Genomic DNA, 25771 nt, shown 5'->3' with positions numbered 1-25771 from the left:
AAATGGATCAGGACATTTGTGTTTGTAACTGGGCTTTAAAGTAGAATAGTCCACATATAGTCCCACTTGTCTGGTGGCAAGTGAGGAAGACGAGATGCGCCATGTAAGGCGCAAGCTCTTTCAGAGGTTCCTTATTTCAACCTCTCAAAATTGCAAATTAAATGACCCATTCTGGTTTCGAACAGTCGTGTAAAGTCCAAGGTGATCGTAACAGTTTTACCTCCAATTTATATAACGTGGAACCATTGCAAACATGCTTTAATATCCCAAAGTAATGCCCCTTTACGATTCAGTGTTGATTTAGACTACGGACAAATCTCCACGTGAAACCGTGTGTGTCTTGGTCAGCAGTATTTCCCTGGGGAGCCCCTCATGCACGCTTACCTCCATTACTTGTTCTTGTGTGAAAATGTCCTTGTATGCTTCACGTCTCTGCCGAGCCTTTTCTGTCAAAAGTAACGTTGCCTGGCAACGTAGTCCTACTACCTTCTAAACTACGGCGTCCATGTTTTGGGCTTGAAAAAAGGTTACAACGTTGTATCTACGTACTTTTGCTGAAAGTTAGTTTTAGTCTGAAACATAAATTGTTTGAGGTTGACACGTTTGAAATGCTTAGGTGCATCCATCTTAATAGATCAAATTTATAATCAAATTATGGATTATTACGTCACCCAGCACTGTGGTCCTTTTATGGTTTCGGCGGCCATATTTTGGGCAAAAATAAGGTTTAGTCAGAGTTAGTGCGCATGTTACTTAAACATTTTTCAATATTGGAATACTTTGTTTGCCTCATTGGTGATAAATTGAGCTTTAGGATAAATGGGAGAATAGGTACAGTGAACATTGTGAGATGTGAAATGTGCTTAAGGAGCATTTACACCCCGATACTGCAAATTCGAATTTACTACCATCACATGTGGTCCAAAAAGTAAAAACCTCCCCTAATTTTTATCACATGTCACCCAATACCATACATTGCCATTTTACAGTATTTATGTTGTATTGCATGAACAAATTAATTACAGATTACAAAAATGAGGCTGTTTCTTTGTCAAAGTTCAGGCCCCCCTCTACTGTGCGAAATTTACAGATTCATTTTGCTTCTTCTTGTCCAAGTTTCAATTCCTGATCTCCACCTCTTGGGCCTAATGACACTTTTTTGAGACCTATAAATCTCAGCAATTTCTTGTCATTCAGGTGGTGGTTCCTCTGCCAGTGTTGGGCTAATGGTAGGTTAGTATCTTGACTTCCGATGGTTGATAGGTATTCTCGTTCTTAGTTCCCGAATGGTACTTCGGACATACATTTCCTCACAATGAAAAATTATAGCATAAACCACCACCAAGACTCATCTGCATGGATATGTTTGTCCTCATACATTGCCATTGTTAGATTCGCAAGGGCCAAGTTTGTGACTATGCACGTTTTTAATGGCATTTCAAAGACCTTTGAACCAGACCACACACAAGCCAACCACACTCCTATAGACTGTCCTGATCGGACAGGCAATTGACTGGACACAAACCCAAGACATATTTCAGAACCATAGTGCTCGGCAACAAGGCCCGATCACGGCCCCTGGCTGTCATGATGCCTACCCCCGGGGACCCAGACCAAGTCCAGCAACCCCGGAAGCAGGCATCAAGTTATCCCAAGCAAGCCCAAAAACCCCTGCTAGGGGCTATTTGGGTGCAGTCCTGACATCTATGGCGCCAGGCTCAGATTAAAACTTACCTGATGCAGACCATGCTGCAAGAGCTCCAAGCCGAAAGAGGCTTGGAGGGGACTACTTTACCTAGGGACTATTTTTTACTCGGGTGGGGCTGGGGAGGAATACTTACCTGGGACTACTTTGGAGGCTATTTAAACCACACCCGAAGAGCAGCACACGCTTCGCGTTATTCTGCATCCAGCAGCGTAACGCTCACCGTGCCTGCAAGTCTGCATCCAGTCTTCTGCCACGCCCGCCTCGAGTCTGGAGCGCCTAGAAAAAGGGAGAAAGAAGGAGAAAAGGTTAGAACAAGAGCAATACCTTTGATCCTTACCTGTATTCCTGATCCATCGTGCCTTCGAGCTGGAAGAAAGAAGTTATTTTATGCTCATCGCCTTGCCTGCTGCAGCGCCACTCTGAACTCACCGGCCTTTGCAGCATCTTCACATTCCACCGCATCCTTCTGCATGCTCCCGCCACACTCCGGCACCTAAGGGGAAGACAAGAACAGCAACGTGAGCCAAGGGAATACACAGAGGCAATATTAGTTACTCCTCCCCACAATAGACTTAACTGATTTTACCGCCAGAGGCATTATTCCCCGAGACTTCATACTTTCTCTCAGCGCCTGAATAAGGGAGAAAGCAACAGGTTACATATTGACATTATTTTATCGAACTGTGTTGGATAATACAAATCCTGACCTGAATATTACCGGTTGCCACAAGGAACTCTTCGCTAGGGTCAAGCTGCAACCTGCAAGGAATCGGACAAAAGTGAAAGTCAGACATTTGAACTCTTACGAACTACATACTTACGGCATCTTGCCGGGAATCTCAGAGTCAATATTGTTCTGGAACTAACCAATTCCTTCGAGCCAGTGAAGCAACTGGTTGACTATGCGTCCCTGCGCTCAATGCAGGATGGAGAGCTCATCTTTCCAAACCATCAGGTGAGACTATTAGAGGGAACACCAGAGGTGATCAGTGGGGAGAACAGCGGGAGTGGAGGGGGGGGGGGGGGTTAACGCTCAACTCCAAGGGTGGTTAATTCCCTTTCGCCATTTGCAGAAGAATATTCCTACAGGCCAAGCAAACGAAGCTAGGTGGGCCAGTCCATCTCGGCACTACGCGTCACATTGGTGGAGACCGCAGCTGTCCAGTTCAGATCGACGCCCCTGTGGGAGCCAGGTGAGTGTGACACTGGCTCCATGGTTCACCTTGTGTGCCTGCACCACTCCGGCGAAGATCATTAGGTGCTGGAGGCCCTGTCCCTCTCCCCATGCCATCGGGAGCCCGCCGCAGCTGCCAAACACCATCTGGGAATCAAGGTAAGCCCTGCTGGCCTACTGATTCATTGCACGAGCGAGGGCAACATTTGGCTTTTTTTTTTAATCAACGAAATTGTTCTGCTGCGAGCAGCGTTCATCTGCTGTAACGGATCACGATTCTTTATGTAGTACTGCTTCGAGGCAGTCTATACCTACACAGCATAGTATGAGATGCGAACCATTCCATGAGGACAGCCCGCTCTGCATGCACCAGAGTGCCCGGGCCTCTGTAACTGATGTTGCCCCTGATTGGTTGGGGTCTTGGTTTATTGCCCTATCAGGGAGCCAGCAGACTTGGCTGGCCCTCCAGGCAAGGCCTGATCCGAAAGCCCCTCTCTGCTACCAGGTGGCTCCAGGCCGAGACGCTGCACCTCTACTGCAAGCATGTTTTTGCCTGCCTACTTGACTCTTGCTCGTGTGAGGCTGGCGCCCTGCAACATCCATTTGTTCACCCCAAAGCCTCTTCTGCCCTTTGCGTATGATGCATTACCTCTGTATGTTCCTCTTTGCTGTAATCACTTTCTGCGCTTCCTCTCTGTAACCTGAAGCACTGTAACTAATCTATTAAGTATAAGCACCTAGATACCTCTGGGTTTTGAGCGCTATATAAATAAATATCAAGGCGATTAATAGACGACTCAAAGAGCCCAAGAAATGCAGCAGTTACAAAGCTCTGAAGTGACTCCAGGAGTCAGTGATATTTTACAAGACATCACAAAGAATCAATTTGCCACAGATATCACAAGTTCAAGCCTCTCCGACTGTAATGGCGCCCGCCATTTGCCTTAAGTTGCACATATTATTTCATTCTAAAATTACAGCAGCAGAGCTCCTGCATTCCTTGGACAACAGAGCCTTCACATATGCAGGTGCCATCACAGGACAAGTCAATGAAATTTTGTTAACATTTCACCCTGCGCGTCCACAGTGGGGAGTCGCACCTGCCCTGCTGCATTCCAAATTCAGAACTACCCACACAATCTAGCAGGTCTACTGGGCCAGCGCGTGATATTTTTATGCTGAGGAATATCGGGCACGAGTACTGGAATTTCAGTAGCTAGTCTCTTAATACCAATGGGAGAGGGCTCTCTCAAACCCTGCATACTCCAACATCTGCCCATGGTTCTGAGGAAAGCAAGGTGAATATATGACAGCACCAGGGCTATCCCCACTTCCCCCTCGTGTTGACTTGTAGTCCTGCAGAAACAAGAATTGATTAGCGAGAGGGCGTATGACAGTCTATCAGAAAATTCCACGGGGTGCAGGAAAAACAATGCAGTTCAGTTAAATCATTTAAGCCAAAGGTTATGGAAAACGGACTGACCTCATAAAGACCATCACATGCTTAAAGTCGGCCAAGAACAAAGTATGTTTTCCAACTACAATGATCATTAACACAGAACTAATTCAGGTAAATTGTATTTGCATGTGAAGGTAAAGAGGAATTGGGCGGGGCTTTTTCAAAAAGTTAGCATTTAAACAAAAAGATCAGTGCCGATTGTGGCAAAGTATTTTCACTAGGACTCTGCTTAATATGAGACCTTGCATATTCTTACATTGGAAAATACTGGAATGTTGGGGAAAAAACAATCACAGGTGTGTCCTTAAGCCGCAAATGCTGGTCTTTTGGGGCAGAGCCATCACAGGTGTGTCATTTGTCAGTCTAGTTCTTCGGCATGCAGCTGCAGGTTCACTCCTGTGTGGAAATGCCCGTTCCTGCTCGCCATCACTTATTAGTGCTGACACATGAGCAAGACGCAAGACATGGCACCCCATCAATAATAAATCATTCATCATTAAAGAAAGACGTGTGTACATGAAGTTATTGGGTGTCTACTAGCGGCATTGCTGCTTTGATTTATAGATTCTTTTTTTTATTTTTTAAAAGGCAGCAATGAGGATACTACCTGCTGTTAAGATGGATTTCTAAACTCTGACCTGGTGGGCAGAAGTTCAGGAGGCCAGCCTAGTTTAGTTGAACAGGGGAACCTTCTGGACAAGCCAGACCAATCACGGTAGCTTGGTCGGCAGTCAAGACAGTCTCAGAAGGGGTGAGAGTGATCGGGAGCCCACAGCGAGCACACAGTAGAACTCCACGCAATACACTTAGACAAGTGTATATAAAAAAAATATATATACATTCATTATAGGCCTTAATAATTAAACACAAATACACCACAGTAATATCAAACAGTTACCACACACGCATTTCACCAATTACCATGCATACAATTATGTTTCGTCTAATGCGTTAAAGGGGAAAACACAACTACAGCCCGCAACAGAAGGTTAACACAAATATAGCATTAGGCAATTCTTCAGAGTCGATCCCTAACTTAAGCAGTCCAGCCCCATGTGCGGGAGCCTTATGCTCAAAAGTACAATAGTGAGCTAAAAACGCAGTCATGCGTATGAGAGAAAGCAGGTCCTCTTCAGGGAGCTGTAGCAGTTCAAGAAGGAGCTTCAGGTGATGAAGACTAGTGTCCTACTATTCGAGGAGGGTCTACCATTGCAGGAAGAGCGAGTTTGGTAATAGCTAGAGAGCGCAGGCTAGCTCAGCTAAGGGGAGCATCTTTTCAGGGATTCTCGTGCGTAAAGAACAACGGCTGTGCCAGGGGGCCACCGGTAAGTGATGCAAATATTCACTGACCCTCAACACATTTCGGCCAAACTTTGGCAGTCTAGGCCAGGTCGCTTGTAGGTTCGACCCCTGCAGTTACACGTTGCTTCTGCTCTCAGAGGCTGCGGGACGATTGACAGTGGCGGGACAGTATTCTTTTCTCAGCTCTCGATGAAGAAAAGAGGACAGTGCCAGTGCAGCATGTCTCAGAGCACATGGGGGCTGCTATGCAAGGTTCCTACAACGACCGTCCCCACAGCAGGGCGACACAGGGCCCGAAAATACTCACAGCATGGCACATTCTTAAATCGTGACACAGGAGCTAGGACTACGAACTTTGGTGGGTTCGGGCCCAGGACCACAAGCTAGCGAGTCTCGAGTGTCAACTAGGGACAGCAGCACTCAAAGGCAATACCCCGGGTTCGAGCTGTCAGTTCACTCGATAGCCCAGGAACACTACCGAAGAGGCTCTATTGATGCCTCATTAGGAGATGTCGATAGTTACTGCCACTACTCCAAAGGGTCGAAGCGCCCTTGCAGGCCTTCAGTGATCGATGCAAACACAGGGGTTTGACAGGACAACAGTGGGCTCAGGGTGCCAAACCTTCCAGCACGTCTCTGGCAGTTCCACTGGTCTGCTTTAGCATTTCAGGATGCTTGGCTCCTTCTGTATTTTGGTGTGAACTTCAGGCAATCGTCCTGGAATGGGTGCAAAGCCCCTTCTCTTATCCAAGATTCGTTTTGTGCTCAAATCTGGGATAACATATCTAAGATCTGCTCCCTTGCATTCACGTCCGGTGTGGGCCAATCACAGCCCACAGTGGTTCCAGTAATTCAGGCATACCAGACTAGATAGTCCCAATCCTCTTCCTGGGCACTAGCACATGTGACATGCAGGAGCCTGCGAAAGATGCGGTTTTGGCGGGAGGCTGCATGCCCAAATAAGGAATACCCGGGTCGGCTCGACCTGGGGGAAAGCAAAGGGACAGAATAAAATACTTGTGGCACAGCTATTTTCGGCATTGGCCAGTCTTGAGCCAAACACAATATGTATGATATGGTTCATTAAAAAGAAGTCAAAATACTACAAAAGTAAACTGCTGCCACCAGTTCGTCCTAGGCACACTTGGACAATCACCCAAAAAATCCTTAGAAGGTGTCTGGGGCCAGAAAACAAAAGGACCCCCATGCGTGGTACTATAAGGTACTTGGCACATGAATAAACAGTTACCAATAAATGGCAGCATAGTCAAAGAATAAGGGAAATAGTTTACCAGTACCATCTGAAGGACGTGTCAGTTTCCCCATAACAGATGAGCAAAAGACCAGAGGAGCGCAGCTGGGCTGTGCTCTACTGGAAAAGTCAGGTTAGGTTAGACAAACAAAAGCAAAAAGGTTTGGGGAGGGAAAATTGCACCCTAGGGAAATTTCCCAGCACCTGCGAAAAGGTGGAGTCCACAAATCTTATGAATGCATATGTTTCAATGCAAACTATCAGTCCAAATATATACCCCGAATACAAAGGCTATTATAATACTAATTCAATCTTAACCTACATCAGAGCACCGACTGCTGGGCTGGGTAGCAATTGTAGGGCCTACGCAACAGGACTCTCCCTTCTTCAGTAGAGGGCCAAGCAGGTCAGGTGAAATCAGGCTGCAGTGGTATATAGAAACAGGAAGTCTGACAGGCTCTTGAATCAGAGTTCGCCAACAGCATCTGAATGTACAGCCAGATCAGTAAAAGTCGATGGTTGCTAGAATGTCCATGCAATGGGCCAGTTTCAGGACTTTTACACTGAATTCATTGGACTTTTTTGCCCATTCTCAAGTGCTGCCTGTTCTGCTGCAGAAGCCGGAGCAGATGCACCGTCTTTGGAACAGTTGCGGGAGCTCCTCTATGCATTACCCCGAATTCATAAAACAGTGGTAGAATATGTGAGGTACAGGTGATTTTGGTCTACTGTCACTTCAGAGTGGGGGGGAATTGCCAAGCAACTCTAGCTTTCCATATGGAACCGGATGCAACGGAAATGTAAAGGGAGGGCCTCCAAAAGCAGATCCAATCCTTCATGAGCGGTGTCTCTAGGAGGTGCTCCCCCCCAGACCTTACAAGAAGAGTTGCAGTGTACTGCAAAGGATATTGGGCCCGAGGGTGGGGTGGGGGGGGGGGGAGATGGAGTCCCCCTATTGTCCAGTGACCTGCTGGATGAGACACACCATAGCATGTAAGCGAGGTGAGCAAGGAAGACCAGAAACGGGCAGGCAAGGTGAGCAGCAGGCGGATAGGATTGCGGCAAACCCCCTCTATTCCGAGATTCTTGCAGGATGATTTTCTCTAGGGATGTCAGTGGCTTCTCTGGGATTACCTTGGGCAAAGATGAAGACTTTGGGATTTTTGGGCACAGGGCAATTGCTCAATAATTTAAAAAAAAATCTTCAGATGCCCCTGGTTGTTTCAGGCAATTTAGTATTCGTCTGAGCTGTCAAGCATCATCCGCTCAAACCAGTGGCCAGAACCAATGACTGTCCTTGAACAACATTTCCTTTTTTGGTGTAATCGCATCATATTGGAGCCTGGAAGAGATAGTGGCTTTGCTCTGCAAATATCCCTACTTCGCATTTGCTCCACATTTGGTAATCCTCTGCCTGGATCCAGCTTTCAGGCCCAAGGTCCGATTTGTTTCATGTTACTAAGGGCTGGTGTCGAATCTGTTTCGCTCTTCAGTTTTTGAGGAGGAATGGTCGCGCACACATTGGACTATTTTGATGCACCCATACAGACTTCCCGGCTGAAAGCCTGTTTGCCAAATTTGGTGCAGCAGGGAAAGGCAGAAAGCATTCACCAGAACTCAGTCGATGGATGCAGGGGGCAAACATTTAAGCAATAGACATGCAGGTCAGCAATCTCGGCTGAAATACCCCCCTCCCGCCCCTGCAGGCCCCATCCATGCCCTAGGGCCTAGGCGGATGCTGAGCGAGTTTCTCCAATAGACTGGACCAATTCACATGTATTTGTGAAAAACGATCACATTTATGTGGAAGGTTACACCATGCATAATTTATAAAAGCTCAAAGCATCTCTTGCCTGCACTAATCTTTGCAGGCGATAGTAAAATGTGTTGATTGGTTGGTTGCAGGAGATAGTGAAATCTGAAGTGTCTTCTGCAGATATGGAGAGATCGGGGATGATTGGTGCTCCTAGAAATTAAAGATGCCTCCCAGGAAGAGTGATGTTGGTATCTGCTTTAATTCTTTACTGGTAATCTTCATTACTTGTAGCTGTACTCTTCATCGTCGTCATGGACCTACTCGTTCTACTGCCCCTCCCTCCCATGCAGGGGTTGGGACCCTTTAAACTGGCTCCGCTCTAGGGGCCGACCACTACATCGAGTGATTATATTTAAAGGAGGACGTGGGTGCGAAGATGGTCTATGGTGCGCTGAGGAGTCACCACATGTGTTGAAGTAAACACTAGAACAATTGCGAGAGTCTCGAGAGGGCGGAGTCCCCGATTTTGTAGTCGAGTTCTCTATTTAAGAACGATGCTGATTTTAACACCTTATTCCGAAAGCCATTTATAATCTGCACATTAGGATTATTATTAAAAAAACCATGGCGCAGATTAATGCTTTGTGTCTCCCCGACTCCCCCCTAAAATTCTATTAATAGTGTGCGAGAGGTCTTGGAGCCACAAAGTAGTATTGGAAGGTCGCCCTTCTGCACAAACTCATGAGCGGACGCAGCAAGCTTTAGACTGCTCTGACACATTGGAGAAAGAAAATATGGCTACGACTGTGCCTAGAATTAGTCCCACTCATCTTTTGTCTAAGGGGAGGGCGACAGAATATTGGGTGGGGATGAGGGCCAATTGGTGATCTTGAAGACTTGCCCAAAGTGGGACTGCAGGAAGACTTCTTGTGGATGCCTAATTTTTAAGACTGTGGTGAGATGTAGGGGGCTGTAATGAAAGGGGAGTCTGTGCTTCCCGCCCATGGTCTTTGTGAGAGATCTACTTCGCTCAGGAGAGAAAATACGAACGGCTGGCAACAGATTATTATACGCCTAGGAATGTGCAACTACGTAGAGACGCCAACATTCTTCCCTGAATAAATTCACTGGGCCCAACATTATTTGTACTTCGTATTGGAATCTTTCCTGAGATTATACAATAATATTAAGGATAATACACAGGAGAAGTCAAAGTTACATTGATTGGAATCAAACTTTCTGATCCACAAGCTCACGTGACAGCTCCTCATTGAATTTCCAGTTATCGCCCTTTAACACTCTGCCACCAATTGGGCATGAAGTAGAAACCACTGTGAGGCTGGGTTCAGAGAATAACCAAGTTAACCCGAGTTGCTCTCCAGATCTTTGTGGCGATTTCTCCGAAAGGTTCTTTGATGCCCAACAGTGATGTACATACTTCTAGAAGCTCGCTTTCTCATCTAGTGGCTATATTGGACTCCAAGATGAATGATGATGATACGCCAATTAACAATGCGCAAGTGGAGCGGGATGCAGTTGAAAATGGGCCTTTGAAACGTACCAAGCTAAACAAAAGTAAAAAAGCACAACACAAAAGCAAAATCAACAGTGCACCAATACTAATAAAAACATCCTCGAGGACGTTTAAGGTCCTAACCACGGATCAATGAAATAATTGGCTTTAATGTCTCAGAAGAGGTAAGGGCTGGGAAGGCCCTTAATCCAGCAAAAACGAAGCAGAAGGACAAACAAGGGAAAGCGATCATTCAAAAGAAAATTAAAACATTGTTCTCTGAACGGGCTCCACCAGTTGTATCAAACGAGCCTTTGAAGTAAAAAGAAGAAGGTAATGAGACATGCTCCTTGTCCCTCTTAATGGTATCAAATAAGTCCTCTTCCCCATCACTCTAAAGAGGGGGCTATTGTTTTAGGTGGTGAAGACAACAATTTGACAAACTCTAAATCCCTAAATCCTTAGGATCAAAGACCCAAGGGGAAAGGGTTAATAAGGTAACCGACTACACGTTACAATTGACTGAAATTCATATTTTTGATGAACGAACCGTCATGTTTTGGAACATATTTGATTCACTTAGAATTGCTTCATATATTTGAAAACATTTCAGCCTCATCACTAGTTCATACAGGGGATATCGACTACAATGAGATTACAGAAGATGGCACAAATAGATTTATTGTCCACTTTTATTCTCACACGGTGGCCGATCAATGTGTTTGGACCCATTAATGTTTTCTAATGTAAAGTCTAGGTTTTCGTTTTTGCCAGCCCCCTAGCCCCCACCCCCATTTCTTAGAAAATTGACTAATAAACCTCTTGTCTGAATTGATTTCGAAATCTGCTGATGAACCTACAAAATCTTTGGGGGTCACAGGGGAAATTGTTAGTTCCTGCCATGGTGTGGTATTGGCTAGTTGCACATTTCAATCTGCCATACCAAAGGGCTCTTTAAATAGTCTTTGACATGGATAAGTTAATGATTTTGACCTGGAACACATGGTATAAATAACACCATAAAATCTGCAAATCAACATTCTATATTCATTGGTATGAATATCCTGATCTTGCAAGAAACTGACTTTGCTTGGTTTCTTGACAAAATCAAAAATAGCTTGGCAAGGCCCAATGGGTTCCCCGAAAGGGGGTTTAGTAGTGGCTATTGACCTGTCTCTAAAGATGTCTTCCTTTGAGATTGAAACAAACATGGGTCTTCAGGCAGTGGGCATCAAGTTGGAGGAACCCGAGTCCTATTTTTTATTAACCTGTACTGAAACATAGCGACCCAGTCTTCACTGGCCATTCTATCAGCTTTGGATGAGATCATAGCTGACTGGTTGGATACTCAAACATTATCATTGGAGGAGATTTTAAAGCCACTTGTGCATAGGATAATAAAAAAAAGCAAGGACAGGAATTCACAGAATAAAACTGGAGATCAGGGTGATCGGTGGGAGTTTTACATGAGTATATGGGAATTTACCCTTCTAGTTTCGACATTTGAGGGCCCAGATGAAGTCATTAAAACATGGAAAAGGGGATCATCAAACTCTTGGATTTAAAATGTCTTTCTGCTCGGTTGTCTCTTTGCTCACATTTTTATATTCTCAAGCTAAAACTTAGTGACCATTCACCTATTAATTTCTCCTTAAAAAGTTACCAAAAGGCGAGTTACACCCCTCATTTGCATTGATTAGCTCTGCAATGGGTGGTCTAATTGTAAAGTGGATTTTTTTAGTTTTCAAAGATTTAATCGGGAACTGGAATACTTGTGGGAATCTGTCTGTACAAGAAGCTTTATTCTCTACAGGGGCCTTCAATGAGGCAATAAGATCTTGCTGGATACTATTACAGGAAAGGGTTGAATTGCTGATCCTCAAACATGTGCATTGTCATGAGTGGATGGCTCAGGCTAAAATGGGACAAGCAGAAGGGATCACGAGCATTACAGAATAAATTTGGGCATGATGTTGCCAAATACTGCAGTGATAAATAGTTCCAAGAGTATTACATTTTGGGAACTAATCAATGGGGCTGTACCTTGTAAGGATGATAGAGATGTTTTCCCTGTTGCTAAATCCTCTTGGGTTGATTTTCTGGGGGAAACTATAGGAAAAGAAAGCATACTTTTTAAATTAAAGAAATATGGTGCTCTAAATGCTCTAGGAATGCAGGCACGGACCATCTTATTTCCTTTCGTTTTGGACATTCTGGTTACAAATAAGTTTCCCTCATGGAAAACATCTTTTCTAATCCCGATACTTATAAAAAGGGGACTGGGCTTTTATCATCGTGTGGCTATTTTAGATGCTTCAAGTAAAATATTGACATCCTTGTCGGTACGCGATTTAAACAGATGGACAGAGAAACTCTTCTCTCCAGCTTTCCAATCGGATTTCGGAACACTTGAACTACTCTGATGGGACTAGTTATTACTGACTTGCTGGCCGAGGTTAACACAGGAAAACTTGGGACTATATTGCCCGATTATATACGAGCAGCGCTCTTGATAGAGTTGAACGGGAACGGCCAAGGCAAAAATTGCTGAATTGGATTATTTCAGTTCCTATTGTGAAGATTCTGGCGTGTCTGCATGTACATATCGATGTACGTGTCTGGCTAAATCGCCAAGGTGCCCGGTCTAAACATATTAACATATCCATCGGTTTAAGTCAGGGGGGTGTGCTGGCACCATTGCTTTTTAATTTGTAGTTGGCTGATTCGGAAGAGTTATGGAAGGCAAATCTCAGCCTTCCTGTCCATTTGGAAGACTTGCATATTAATTGGCTGGCATTTGCAGACAACCTTTTGTTTCTGGACCCGACCCCTATAGACCTGCAGAGGAAACTCTAGATATTCTCTGAAAATGCCTGGCTGAATAATCTGCTTATTAATGGGCCCAAATCGAAGGTCGTTCATCATACCAGGAAACGTAAACCCAAGAGTATGATCTGGACGGTGGGGGATGCAAGGTTAAGTCTGGTCCCTTTCTTACACTACCCTGGTTGTATTTGGTCTAACGTTACGGCACAAAGAGCCTAAAGAGAGACTTTGACTTAAAGCACAACCTTTGCTTGCACAGATGAAAATAGTTTACAATAAAGAATGCACATTGCATGTTCATCTCTAATTCGTTTTTATGTTGCAAAAGCAGAACCTTCTTTGACTTAGGGTCTAGAGCTTTTACAATTCGTTAGAAGGTATACTGTGGAAAAAAGCATTTGGTTTACCACTTACAATTCCCAATGCTATAATTGGGCATGTGTTTGGCTTAATCTCATTTGAGACACAAATCATTTGGAAACAAATGTATCTGTTTGTCAAGCTGCTCTGTCCTCCTGCGAGATCTTTATGTGTTAATCTTGCAGAAAGGTACAAAGCTCACTCCATTTGTTCCGTCAGTTCATTTTTGATAGAATGATGTTCTGCAGTCTATTGAATCATCCAAAAACAAGCTCAAGAGCGTTCGACTTTCGGTCAAAAGGAAGCTACTTGAGATGGATTGTGCTGTGACTACAAGGCGTATGGGAACTTATAAACTTTATAACTAATACGCTATATATCAAGGGAAAGAAAAAAAACACCCTGTACCCATATTTGTCCTGGTTCCTTGATTCTAAGGCTCGTATGTCTGTTATGCATTTAAAATGTAACCAGCTCCACACTTGAGGTTATGAGTCCACATTTGGGGATGTCTCTCAAGGATTTTGTCAATTATGTGGGACGCCAGAGACATTATGGACTATTAAACACTTGGCACTTTATTGCAAAAAAACTTCAGGCTTATAAATCGCACTTTATGGTATCGGCTATGGGAGGGAAATAGTACATCACTGCTATTATCATTGCTTAGATTTTTAGACAAAGTATTTCTTTTGAACAAATTCTATTCATTTGTATATTTGACTATTAGTGAAAATGCTGATATAATTGCGTATTTCTACGTTTATTGCGGTTCATGAATTTGTTAAAGGTTGAGTAAACCATATCACAATACCCAAACATTTTTTTAAAGGAATTTAAGGGGTTGCTTTAAAAATGTGCAGCCTCTTCATTCTCTGAACACCAAATTCAGATCTGTGAGAATTGAAGAACCTCCCAGGCTCTCACAATCTCATAAGTGAAACTTTACATATCACACAGACTAATGTGGCCTCCCGTTTTCTTTTGAGTAATAAAGATTCCCTCTGCATAAAACGAGGGCGTATACAAAACATCCATGAATATTGGCCAGCCTAGTCAGGCAGCCCCAGAAGACGCCCTTCATCAATAATGGACTAAATCAACATCAAAGAGAATGAAAATGCACCAAGGGTTACCTCAAACTCGCAGGCAATAACTAACACCGCCCCCCCTCTCATTCTCCTTGACCTCTCATCTGCCTTGGACACAGTTAACCACAACATCCTGACCACAAGTATATGAACCCTGGGAATAACAGGCCAGATTCTGGCGTGGTAAATCTCCTTTCTCTCAGACCGCCCATCCCAGGTGGAACTCTGAGTTCTCTCAGCCTGTGGCGTTCCCCAGCGATCTAACCCCTCCCCTTGGTTCTGCAACATCTATATGGCTTCCGTGGTGCGAGTGATTGCCACTTCACCCTTAACTTCCAGTGTTACGCGGATGACAGGCTACCCTCGGTCACCTCCTCCTCGCTCATATCTGACTGTCCACTATTAAGTTACGCTGCCTACCTAAATACTGTCCCTCACAAGCCCTCTGCTCATCTACCTCCAACCTTCTGCGACTGAACCGGTTCTCCAAGAAGAGATTTGGAGGGAGATCCTTATCCTCAGCAGGTGCCTCCCTCTGGAACAGCTTCCCTGCTGCCCTCCATATTGAGCCTGACCTTAAGTTCCGGAAACTCCGAAAGACCTTCCTCTTCTCCTCCTTCCCTCACCCTCTACCCTGCTAACATAGCCCTCTCCTCTCACTCTTCCTTACAGCTTGCTGACTGGACGCCTGGTGTACCTCAGAGTCTCGCTGGTCTCGGGCTCCCACGCCAGTGCTCACACTTGCCTCAGGTCCCTAGACCCAACCACCTTCAATGCACTTAGAAATACACCAAGAGAGTGGCTCTCCATGCACTTACCCCAGTCTCCACGGACTGGATGCACTTGGACCTCCCCCGTCCCTATGACCGTCTATGTACTTGCGCGATCCAAATGCAACGTGCCTGTGCAGACCATCATCGTCTCTGAATTTTAAAGGCTCTGAGCGACTGTTCCCACCCGGACCCCCCGCCCCTCCCATGAAAGGGCCAGACCTCCTTGAGCGCTTTGAAACACTTTCCTTTGTATAGGTGCTATATAAATTAATACATACTAATCGTAGAAAAAGTAATGAACATGCAAAAAATATATAAACACATGCTTGAGTGTTTCCAAGCAATGCCAAACTATCGGCAGAGGGTTTGGAATTGCTGGGAGCCATTTACCTTCTGGAGAAGGCCTAGAAGAGCCTCGTTAGCCTGCATGCAACAACTACCAGGAGCTATTTCTGGCTCCCACAGGCAACTGGTGCCTTACTAACATGCATACGCGAGATTAACAGAGTGTTTGAGAATATAAACAAAGAGGAATTAGGACACATCATAATGGATCATACACAATGGTCAAAAAGTTAGTGTGTGCATCTCATGCGTATGTTGGATTTGTAGAGCATGGTGCACTCACTCCTGGTTCCCCAGTAGTAGATACTCCCCCCTACACATAGGAGCTTGTGTTTACCTCCTGCTCAGGACCCATTTAATCAACTTGTCACAATGCAATCAAAAAACGTATTTCCAATCTCAAACTAACAATAAGAAAAAAAAGCTTCAGTGATATTAGCCAACATAAAATATTGTGTAAGACAGTTTGATTTGATATGATGCCTCAAACAACGGGAGGTGCTCTCTCCTCCACAATAGAAGATTAAGAAGGGAGGAAGATGTGGCCCAAGTCTGCGGGGAAGGGTGGGTTCACAGACAGTGGCATAAACTGCAGTTATGTTTATGCTCATCTATTAGAATGCTGGCTTATACATATCTGTTATAATTCTGATGTCACTACTCCTTTCTGATCTATAAATAGACAGCGTTAATACAAGTCACTTATAAAGTTAAGTCTGAGCTAGTGCCTCCAAGACTAAAACGAGGGACACAACAAATCGGGGCAAATTTCCAATGAGCAGCGGTGCAGTGGACTTCAGAGAGGAAGAAACGGGGTCGAGTGGAGTGATCAGTGAGATGCTGTTTATGGTCTTCAAAGTGGAGGTTGGAGTCTTATAAGCTTTGGTAGCTTGTTCCAGGGTTCATTTGGCCCGTTTATAGCCTCGGGGCAGCAAGGCTTCAGAGACATTAGGATTTCCTGTGTGCATCTCCGAGACCATGTAAGGATGCACCCCTCACATCCAGACATTTAATGTACATCAAATTGAAAACATGCATCAGAAACACAGCAATCCAGATTGCTTCAAAGTGCTACCACTCCAATAGTGCCACCACCCTGTTCGACTAACATATTCCACCCTCCTCTTCCTCTACTGTATATGACAACTTTATGTATCCATGATATATCCTCACAAATTACTGTACCCAATGTTTGGGAGTAACACCCCCCCTACTGTTTACCTATTGTAATATATGCACTATGTAACAAGCAAGACTACTTTCAGCGCCACAATGCTCCCGGGAAGATGTGCGCTATACAAATTCAAATAAATAAATAAGATCCTCCCACAAGGCAGTCAAGAACTTGTAGTGTAAAATAGGTTCAGATTTATGACAGAAAACTCGCCCCCACAGTGTTGACAAAAAGTTGTATGCGGATAAACTAAGATTGCTCCGACTTCTGACATCCCGGATATACGTTTGTCTGTCTTCACCTGCAGCATGTCCAGCATTTAATGAACGGATTACTTTAATTTATATAGCGCACCAGGGGACCCAAAGGCTTAAAGGCGCTTACAGAACAAACAACATAGATACAAAGAGAAAAACTAAGAACAGAAATAATACATTCAGTATGAGAAATTCAAAATTAATTCAGGAAATTTCAACAAACTCAGGGGGTGAAAGGTCTGTATCTTTGGTGGTGGGTAAGGAGAACAAAGGTATACCCTGAGCGTTCGTCAGGAGGATCAAATTACAGCTCGAAGGCCCCCTGGGTAAATATTTATAACATCTGAGAAACACAGGTAGGGTATTGTCCAAACAACCGGCTAAAACACAATTCACTGTTAGGTTGAGAGCACCAGTCACTCTGGTCCATTCTGCGCGGGATTTTTAAAATCGGAGAGACTAACCACACCAGGTCCAGTTCTCTGCCTCAACCAGGCAAGAACCTTATTGCGCAGACCTTCTCTAGTCTCTTTTCCTTCTATTTTGCGAATGTTGGTTATAACAAAATTTCTTTGGTTCATGATGAAATAATGCGTATTCGAGTCCTTTATTGTTGGCATTTGTGACTTTTTTAGATGAATGTTCCATATGGGAAAAGTTTCACATTTAGCTTTCATCATTGTGGGCAGATTGGCCGGATTTCTGATCAGAGGGCAATGAGGGGAGCAATCTATCCTGTATTAGGCTCTTGGGGGACAAATTGGGGGTTGTTATTTTCCTCCTGCTGTCTAATACAGGCATGGTGGAGTTAGGTGGCCTCTCGCTACAAATCAGTTTTTACAGCTTGATCTCTTTATCTCCTTTAAAATACGGACTTGACAAGCATTGTTGACCTTTAATATCTGAGGTGGGACTGAAGACTGAACAGCTCATCTGTTTGTGACGCAGTATTCACTTTAGGCGGTCGCATGTCCACCACCCAATCGTTAAGGGCGTCAGCCAGTAGACCAAGGTCAAAAGGATCCTTACAAAGAAACTCTTTGGCTATACTGGCCATAAGAGCAGACCATTGTGAGGGGTCAATGTGCTCAAATTGAGCTAAAATGGGCATGGCCCGACCTTGGGGAACATGGCCTTGATTGTTAGCAGTGTAATTAATTAATTTTCCCGGGCATGGGGATTTGACTGGGGTTAAAACTGGCACTGTTGTCTCAGCAGTGCTAGATTTTTGAAAGCACTCTGGTGACACAGGTTCTAGGGGGCCAATTTTAAAGGAGGAACTACATGGTTCCTGACTGGGAGTTTTTTTCGACTAGGCAAGATTTTTATTGTGAGGCATTATAGTGGCAGGAGGTCTATCACGCAATCTCAGTCGCCTGCGAGTACTGAGTGCCAAGACCTCCGAAACACGGTCTCTGTTGGTCGGACGGGGAAGAGGCCACAGAGCTCATGTGAGGCCCCCAGTCTGTTCCTGAGGTCTACTCAACGTGCAATCAATATTTCCCTTCTTATTAGCGGACATGATGACCTCACGCTACACGACTGGGGCTAGGCAAGCGAAATCAGCTAAATATGCAGCAACGGCAGATTGAAAAGTGCAGAGAACGAAGGGAGCACCAGCCAAATGCTACACCTTTAGCGTGGTGCAGAACTATCCAAAAATTATGTACGAGTCCTGAGCGCTTACCGCAAGGGCTGGCTAGAATGCCCGAGGTGGCTATGTGGCTTACACTGACACTCGCCGCCGAGTATCGGTGTGTCAGCCTCTTCAGCTCCAGTCCACTGTACTGCGGGACCTCTGGAGCCGTGGAGCTGGCGGAGTCTGTACGGCAACACGCCAGATCGGGAGGGGAGCTTAGAGAAAGGGACCTATCGAACGTCCCATCAGTGTCAGCATCAAGCCGCAAGGCACCCTAGAGCTGCCGCCGCCTCTGATACACAGTGGGTGCAAGTCATTTACCATTTCTAAATGTAACGGAACAGGTTTCTGAGAACAGATGCACTCCTCGCTCCCTTGACATAACTATTTTCAAGTCAACTATTTAATGGACACGAATCACCCTCAAGTCTTGCTGCATTATCTATAAAGGCAGTCGCCCAGAAGTCACCCAGCTACCTCGCCGAGAAACTCAGCATCTCCGTGGACAGCGCACCACCAGAAGCCATGACACGTGCAGACTTGAAATCCTGCCACTACAAAAAGGAAAGGAACAGAAAACAACCCTTCTCTGCCTATGCCCAAAGGCTATGGAACCTCCTCCCTGTCAGCATCTGACTTGCCCCCTTTCAGAAAAGAACACAAGACCCACTTCTTCAAGAAATCTCTCTGCCTTAACACCTCAGCCATTACATCGCCTGTCTCGCCGCCTGACTCATTAGACGCCACCTGCCCATCTCCTCCCTACCACCCAGTACAGCTGTACCCCTCATCTATATCCCACCCCCCGCTGTATATCTTTTCTGTCGTTACCTCTGAAAAGCAATCTATTATGCATCTGTTCTGCTGTATACACCTGTAAAGCGATCCGCCGCTTCTCGAAACTAGGTCCGCACTCAATAAATACAACAAGAAGAATAGAAGGTAAATGTTAAAGGATATTTCTACCGCGCACTATCACCACCGGAGTGGTTCCCTGGCGGCTCTGAAAAAGGGAGAGGGGGGCTGAGTTAGTGGGAATAAGCTGCAAAAGTGCAAGAGAGCAGTGATGTGCTGTTGGCATCTTCAGCCCGGTGGGTCCGTTGGCTGGGCTTGGGGTGTTTTACGGTCGGTAGTCGTGTGCTGTTGTGCAAGTCTATGTGTGGTTTGTTTTGTTGTTGCAGTGTAGTGAAGTTTGTGCGGATTGCTGCTTTTTAGGCTTGTGGTTGTGTTTGGTTAGAGTTTGAGAGGTGTATGCAGAGGGATGAAATTGTTAGTGGATTGGTTAGTTAGCATTGCTGTCCTTGCAATTATGTCTAGTTGTGATGCTTGCTATCATTCCCTATGCCATCCGAGCGTGGCACCACCTAACCGTCAACATTGTATCCAGATGGGAGGCAGGCCAGTGATCACTAGTCCATCCAAGTGTGGCACCAGTCATCACTCACAGTTTCATCTGAGTGTGGTACATACTAACACTCATATTTCTGTCTAGAAGTGACGCACACCAAGTTAAGAATTCCATCTAAGAGTTGCACATGCTAACATTCATAGCCCTGCCAAGCATGCATAATCCTGTCTAAATGTGACGCAAGCTAAAGCAAGGAATTCCACCTAAGTGTGGCACATGCTTACATTCACAATGCCATCCGAGCGTGGCACCATCGAACCGTTAAATATTTGGGAATCATGTTACACAAGTGCCCACCTGCTCAAGTACGTGTGGGATGCAACATTACAAAATAGCCATACGAATAAAGGACAAACCAGAACTGTACTTCAACGTTCAGTGCGAAAATTAAAGAAATTGATCAACATTATATTAAAAGCAAATATCCACCAGCATGCCACTCAAATTGCAATGAGTATTCAAAACATTGTAATCGGTACCAGCATCACCCCCAACTCATCCGATGCCATCAACGTGGATTCATAAATTGACCAATGACACAAGTCATCACATCCATACAAAATTACACTCCAGCAGATTGGGTAACTTATTCTTATGGAAAGACTTGTTTCCAGAAACAGTGACAAAATATTTCTATTAAAAAACAGCAAGAGAATAACACAAGACAAAGGAACAAATATCAAGACCAACAATCACATTCACCAGAGTATTTTTACTGCTTTAGCAATAAAATGTTAGATGCCATGTGCGCAAGCATTCCCCTGAATACAATTTCACATTGGTAGTTTGCAGCTCTCGGCCAACTCACTTTGGCAAAGTCCAACCCCCCAATGCACTGGTGTGGCTTCTCAGTGTCAGGTATCCCTACTGCCATGCTACCACTCTGGCAAAGTAGCTGCCTCACCCCTGTGTTCCAATATCTCCATAAGCAAACTGTATATTCCCCAATGTCACCTGCTTCCAAAGCTTCTATGGCAGAACTGTCCCCCACTTTAGGTCATTTGCAGCCACAGCGATAGCTTATGCCATGCTGCGCTATCCCGAAGACTGTTCCATTGAAATTCTTGTTTATAGCTGTAGCATCCTTGTCATCAGGCGAAGCAGGAAGGACTCCGAAAACACGCAGGACCAGGTGAGTACAAAGGGAAATATACTTTATTGGTTACAGGTATAATAAGTATAGAAGGTTAGACAGGAGAGCAGGCAATGTACATCCTTCCAGTGAAGCTCCCATCCTGAAAGTCTAGTACAATGACCAGACCTGGAATCTACAAATCGCCAGGTTCCACAAGTTCTCTTATTCACTCAAGATACTTAAATAGCACAATCAAAGCCTATAGGGTAACAGGGTGCATTCAATTAGTTAGGTGCAAGCAACCAAATAACACATTATTTTCCAAATAACTGGCTAAAAGTTTGTTTTTTTAAAACACAGAATATAAATGTAAAAAGTGGTAACCTCCATCGTTCATTGTCATGGTCTCTCATCCCTCCACCCCAATAGCCGTCCTCTCCTCTATACCTAAGAAAACACCCCATTTCACTCGCTGTGGTATGTAGCCTTATAATACATTCTGCTGATCCCTGTGCCATGGTGTCCCCTAGCCTCAACCCACCCATATTCCTGAAGCTACCACAGACACCACCCTCTGACAGTCACTTAACCTATGGCTTCTCCATATGGCCCCCAATTAATCTTCCCTACTCACTCACATGGTCTGCATGCTTGCCCCTCCTAGCCACGACACCCGGGCACCAGTATGTGAGGGGCACTCACCCTGTGGCTTCTCCCAGACAACACCATCCACAGCTCCTCAACGTGTGGCCTCAACAAGTGACACGCATGTACCCCCAGAGCACCCATGATCTCTTCAAGCGCTGCCCGGAGATGTGATCAGTGTCCCAATGTACATCCGAAGACTACCCATGGTCTCACTCAGATAAAGTTATAGACAAAAGGGCACTCAAAATGCAGTTAGCAGGGTGCAGCCCTAACAGACTAGTATTGTATCACAAAAGAGGGCAACACACAACTGTATGTCATTAAAAATAGGCAGTAGGAGACACCCATTAGGTATAAGGCAAAAGACACTAACAAAGTGGCCAAGGAGATGCAGGGTCAGTCGAAAGACAGTAGGATAGTAAAGAAAAAAAACTGTCTAGACCTGTCCTACCCTTAAGGTTTTAAGAGAAAACCCTGTCCCTAAGAAGCGGTGATGTGCCGCTTACAAACAGGGAGAGACAGTAAAAGAAATCAAAAGAGAATTCATTTTTGAAAAAACAACAACAACGTGAAGGTTGTTGAACTCCTGAAAATCCTTGGTCACTGCAAGTCCTCCCAGAGGAGGAATGGGCACAAAAAAAGGGAAGGATGTCAAAGTAAAAGTAAAGTATACACCTTGGTCTAGAAATCCAAATAGATGGGTACGAAAACTGGACTGTCTATTATGGGTACATTACACCTTTACTATCCCATAGACAGATCGAGATTTACCAAGGTGACTCTACAAGTAAAATTATAGAGGAAAAAAAATTCACCACCATGTTATTGTATTGCTGTAATCCAAGCTAATTAGTCCAGCAAATATCCCCTGGTGGGGATGCGGGAAGCCAATTTCAAGTGAAGACAAAACGTGAAGACAACATAGAGGTCACGTTAACCATTCCTATTAGGTGTTTAAGTAGTAGGAAGGGACGTGAAACCTCATAAAAAGACATAAAACAGGTTGTGCATGGTAAAGGTAGAGTATGTTTTGGTTCTCCACCATGTAACAACCACCGTCTACCGGCTTCAGTGGTATAGTTTTGGTGTAACCATATTCATCAGGACAGTCTTCTAAAACAAGGGGGGGAAAATTTTCTATGCAATGCTCAATATTCCATCACCATATTGCTGCCATGGGGTTTTAAATACTTTACCCTATTTTCTAGTGCCAGTGCAGGAAGGTTCATGAGAAAAACCTTAACCCCCGGGGGTTTCTACAGCTGTGCTGTGTCGAAAATACGACAACGCAATGCACACTGATCCCGTTTAGATCCATGTGCTCCTGCCATCTAGATGCACGACATCTCTTGAATACATCCTGTTGCAGTGGTTAAGCTTTTTCTCATGAACCTTCCTGCACTGGCACTAGAAAATGGGGTAAAGTATTTAAAACCCCATGGCAGCAATATGGTAATGGAATATTGAGCATTGCATAGAAAACTCTTTCCCCCCCTTGTTTTAGAAGACTGTCCTGATGAATATGGTTACACCAAAACTATACCACTGAAGCCGGTAGACGGTGGTTGTTACATGGTGGAGAACCAAAACATACTCTACCTTTACCATGCACAACCTGTTTTATGTCTTTTTATGAGGTTTCACGTCCCTTCCTACTACTTAAACGCCTAATAGGAATGGTTAACGTGACCTCTAGGTTGTCTTCACGTTTTGTCTTCACTTGAAATTGGCTCCCCGCATCCCCACCAGGGGATATTTGCTGGACTAATTAGCTTGGATTACAGCAATACAAAAACATGGTGTTGAGCTTTTTTTCCTCTATAATTTTACTTGTAGAGTCACCTTGGTAAATCTCGATCTGTCTATGGGTTAGTAAAGGTGTAATGTACCCATAATAGACAGTCCAGTTTTCGTACCCATCTATTTGGATTTCTAGACCACGGTGTATACTTTACTTTTATTTTGACATCCTGCCCCTTTTTTGTGCCCTTTCCTCCTCTGGGAGGACTTAGTGACCAAGGATTTTCAGGAGTTCAACAACCTTCACGTTGTTGTTGTTTTTTCAAAAAATGAATTCTCTTTTGATTTCTTTTACTGTCTCCCCCTGTTTGTAAGCGGCACATCACTGCTTCCTAGGGACAGGGTTTTCTCTTAAAACCTTAAGGGTAGGACAGGTCTAGACAGTTTTTTTCTTTACTATCCTACTGTCTTTCGACTGACCCTGCATCTCCTTGGCCACTTTATGTTAGTGTCTTTTGCCTTATACCTAATGGGTGTCTCCTACTGCCTATTTTTAATGACATACAGTTGTGTGTTGCCCTCACTCAGATAAAACCTTCAGACCCCCAAAACGTTCCTGGGCCCCTTAACTACTCACCCTCCCACCCCCCCCAAAAACCCCAGGACAGCTATGGTATGTCCACAGGCTACACCGGCAACAGTCCCCCCTACCCCAATAGGGTACCCTAGATGCTTCCATGAGCTTTAACCCATGAAGTGCACCCTGAAGTCCCCCAGGTGTGTGCACAGAGGAACCCCTCACCACTCTCCACCCCCCCCCAGAGGGTACCCCAGATGCTCCCATGAGGTCCAGCCTCAGGTCCCCCAGGTGTATGCACAGATGAACCCCCAACAACTCTTCCTCCCCCCCCAGAGGGTACCCCAGATGCACCCATGAGGTGAAGCCTCAGTTCCCCCAGGTGTGTGCACAGAGGAACCCCTCACCACTCTTCCTCCCCCCCAGAGGGTACCCTAGATGCTCCCATGAGGTGCAGCCTCAGGTCCCCCGGGTGTGTGCACAGAGGAACCCCTCACCACTCTTCCTCCCCCCCCCCCCCAGAGGGTACCCTAGATGCTCTCATGAGGTGCAGCCTCAGGTCCCTAAGGTGTGTGCACAGATGAATCCCCCCCACCACCCTTCCTCCCCCCTTCCCCAGAGGGTGCCCAGATGCTCCCATGGGGTGCAGCCTCAGGTCCCCCAGGTGTGTGCACAGAGGAACCTCTCACCACTCTTCCTCCCCCCCCCAGAGGGTGCCCAGATGCTCCCATGAGGTGCAGCCTCAGGTCCCCCAGGTGTGTGCACAGATGAACCCACCACCACTCTTCCCCCCCCCCCAGAGGGTGCCCAGATGCTCCCATGAGGTGCAGCCTCAGGTCCCCCAGGTGTGTGCACAGAGGAACCCCTCACCACTCTTCCTCCCCCCCAGAGGGTGCCCAGATGCTCCCATGAGGTGCAGCCTCAGGTCCGTGCACAGATGAACCCCCCACCACTCTTCCCCCCCCCAGAGGGTACCCCAGAGGCTTCCATGAGGTGCAGCCTCAGGTCCCCTAGGTGTGTGCACAGATGAACCCACCATCACTCCCCCCCACCCCCCAGGGGGTACACCAGATGCTCCCATGAGGTGCAGCCTCAGGTCCCCCAGGTGTGTGCACAGATGAACCCCGCCACCTCTCTTCCTCCCCCCCCCCCCATAGGGTACCCCAGATGCTCCCATGAGGTGCAGCCTCAGATCCCCCAGGTGTGTGCACAGATGAACCCCCCCCCCCTTCCTTCCTCCCTCCCGCTGTCTCCCGGGGCCGGTACCTGAAGGTTCAGGTGGTGCACGCGTCCGCTCCCCCCTCTCAGCAGCAAGCTCAGAAGGAGCCCCCCGAGCAGGCTCCAGCCGCCACTCGCAGCCCCTCCACCAGCCATCTTCCGCACACAGCACCCGCGCCGCTCACTTCCGGGATCAACCTGGCGTGGGGTCACAGTGTAAACGGAAGCGCGCGATGACAGGTCCCGCCCACGCACGGGAGCCACGCCTTCTCTCGCTGTGCGACACGTCAGGGTTTCCCTACTCCCAACATGGCCGCCGTACACGGGACGATGACGTCCATCCCAAGGTCAGGCAAAGCTTGGTAACTTTCCTCGCGTTCGAGGGAGAGGAGATAGATGCCTGGCGCACACATGGCCGCCAATAGGATGCTCATCTCCTTGGCTTCAATGAAGCTTTCTTAGAGTGACTAGGAAAG

At 45.8% G+C, this 25771-nt stretch overlaps 1 protein-coding gene across 7 annotated transcripts in view; it reads right to left on the bottom strand.

Moving 5' to 3' along the window:
* The window catches only part of GPR107 (G protein-coupled receptor 107), a 387352-nt gene extending 361842 nt beyond the window's left edge, over window positions 1-25510 (bottom strand). For all 7 annotated transcript variants that reach the window (XR_011268468.1, XR_011268470.1, XR_011268471.1 and 4 more), the window contains exon 1: window positions 25344-25510. Coding sequence is in view for 1 of the 7 variants with exons in the window: in XM_069609259.1 (XP_069465360.1) it covers window positions 25344-25451 (108 nt within the window). In the remaining 6 variants the exon portion in view is untranslated. The remainder of the gene's footprint in view (window positions 1-25343) is intronic.
* Between the last annotated feature and the right edge of the window lie 261 nt (window positions 25511-25771).

This window comes from Ambystoma mexicanum, chromosome 8 (assembly GCF_040938575.1).
Source record: "Ambystoma mexicanum isolate Mex_15411 chromosome 8, UKY_AmexF1_1, whole genome shotgun sequence".
NCBI lineage: Eukaryota > Metazoa > Chordata > Amphibia > Caudata > Ambystomatidae > Ambystoma > Ambystoma mexicanum.
This window is presented reverse-complemented; position numbering and strand designations above follow the sequence as displayed.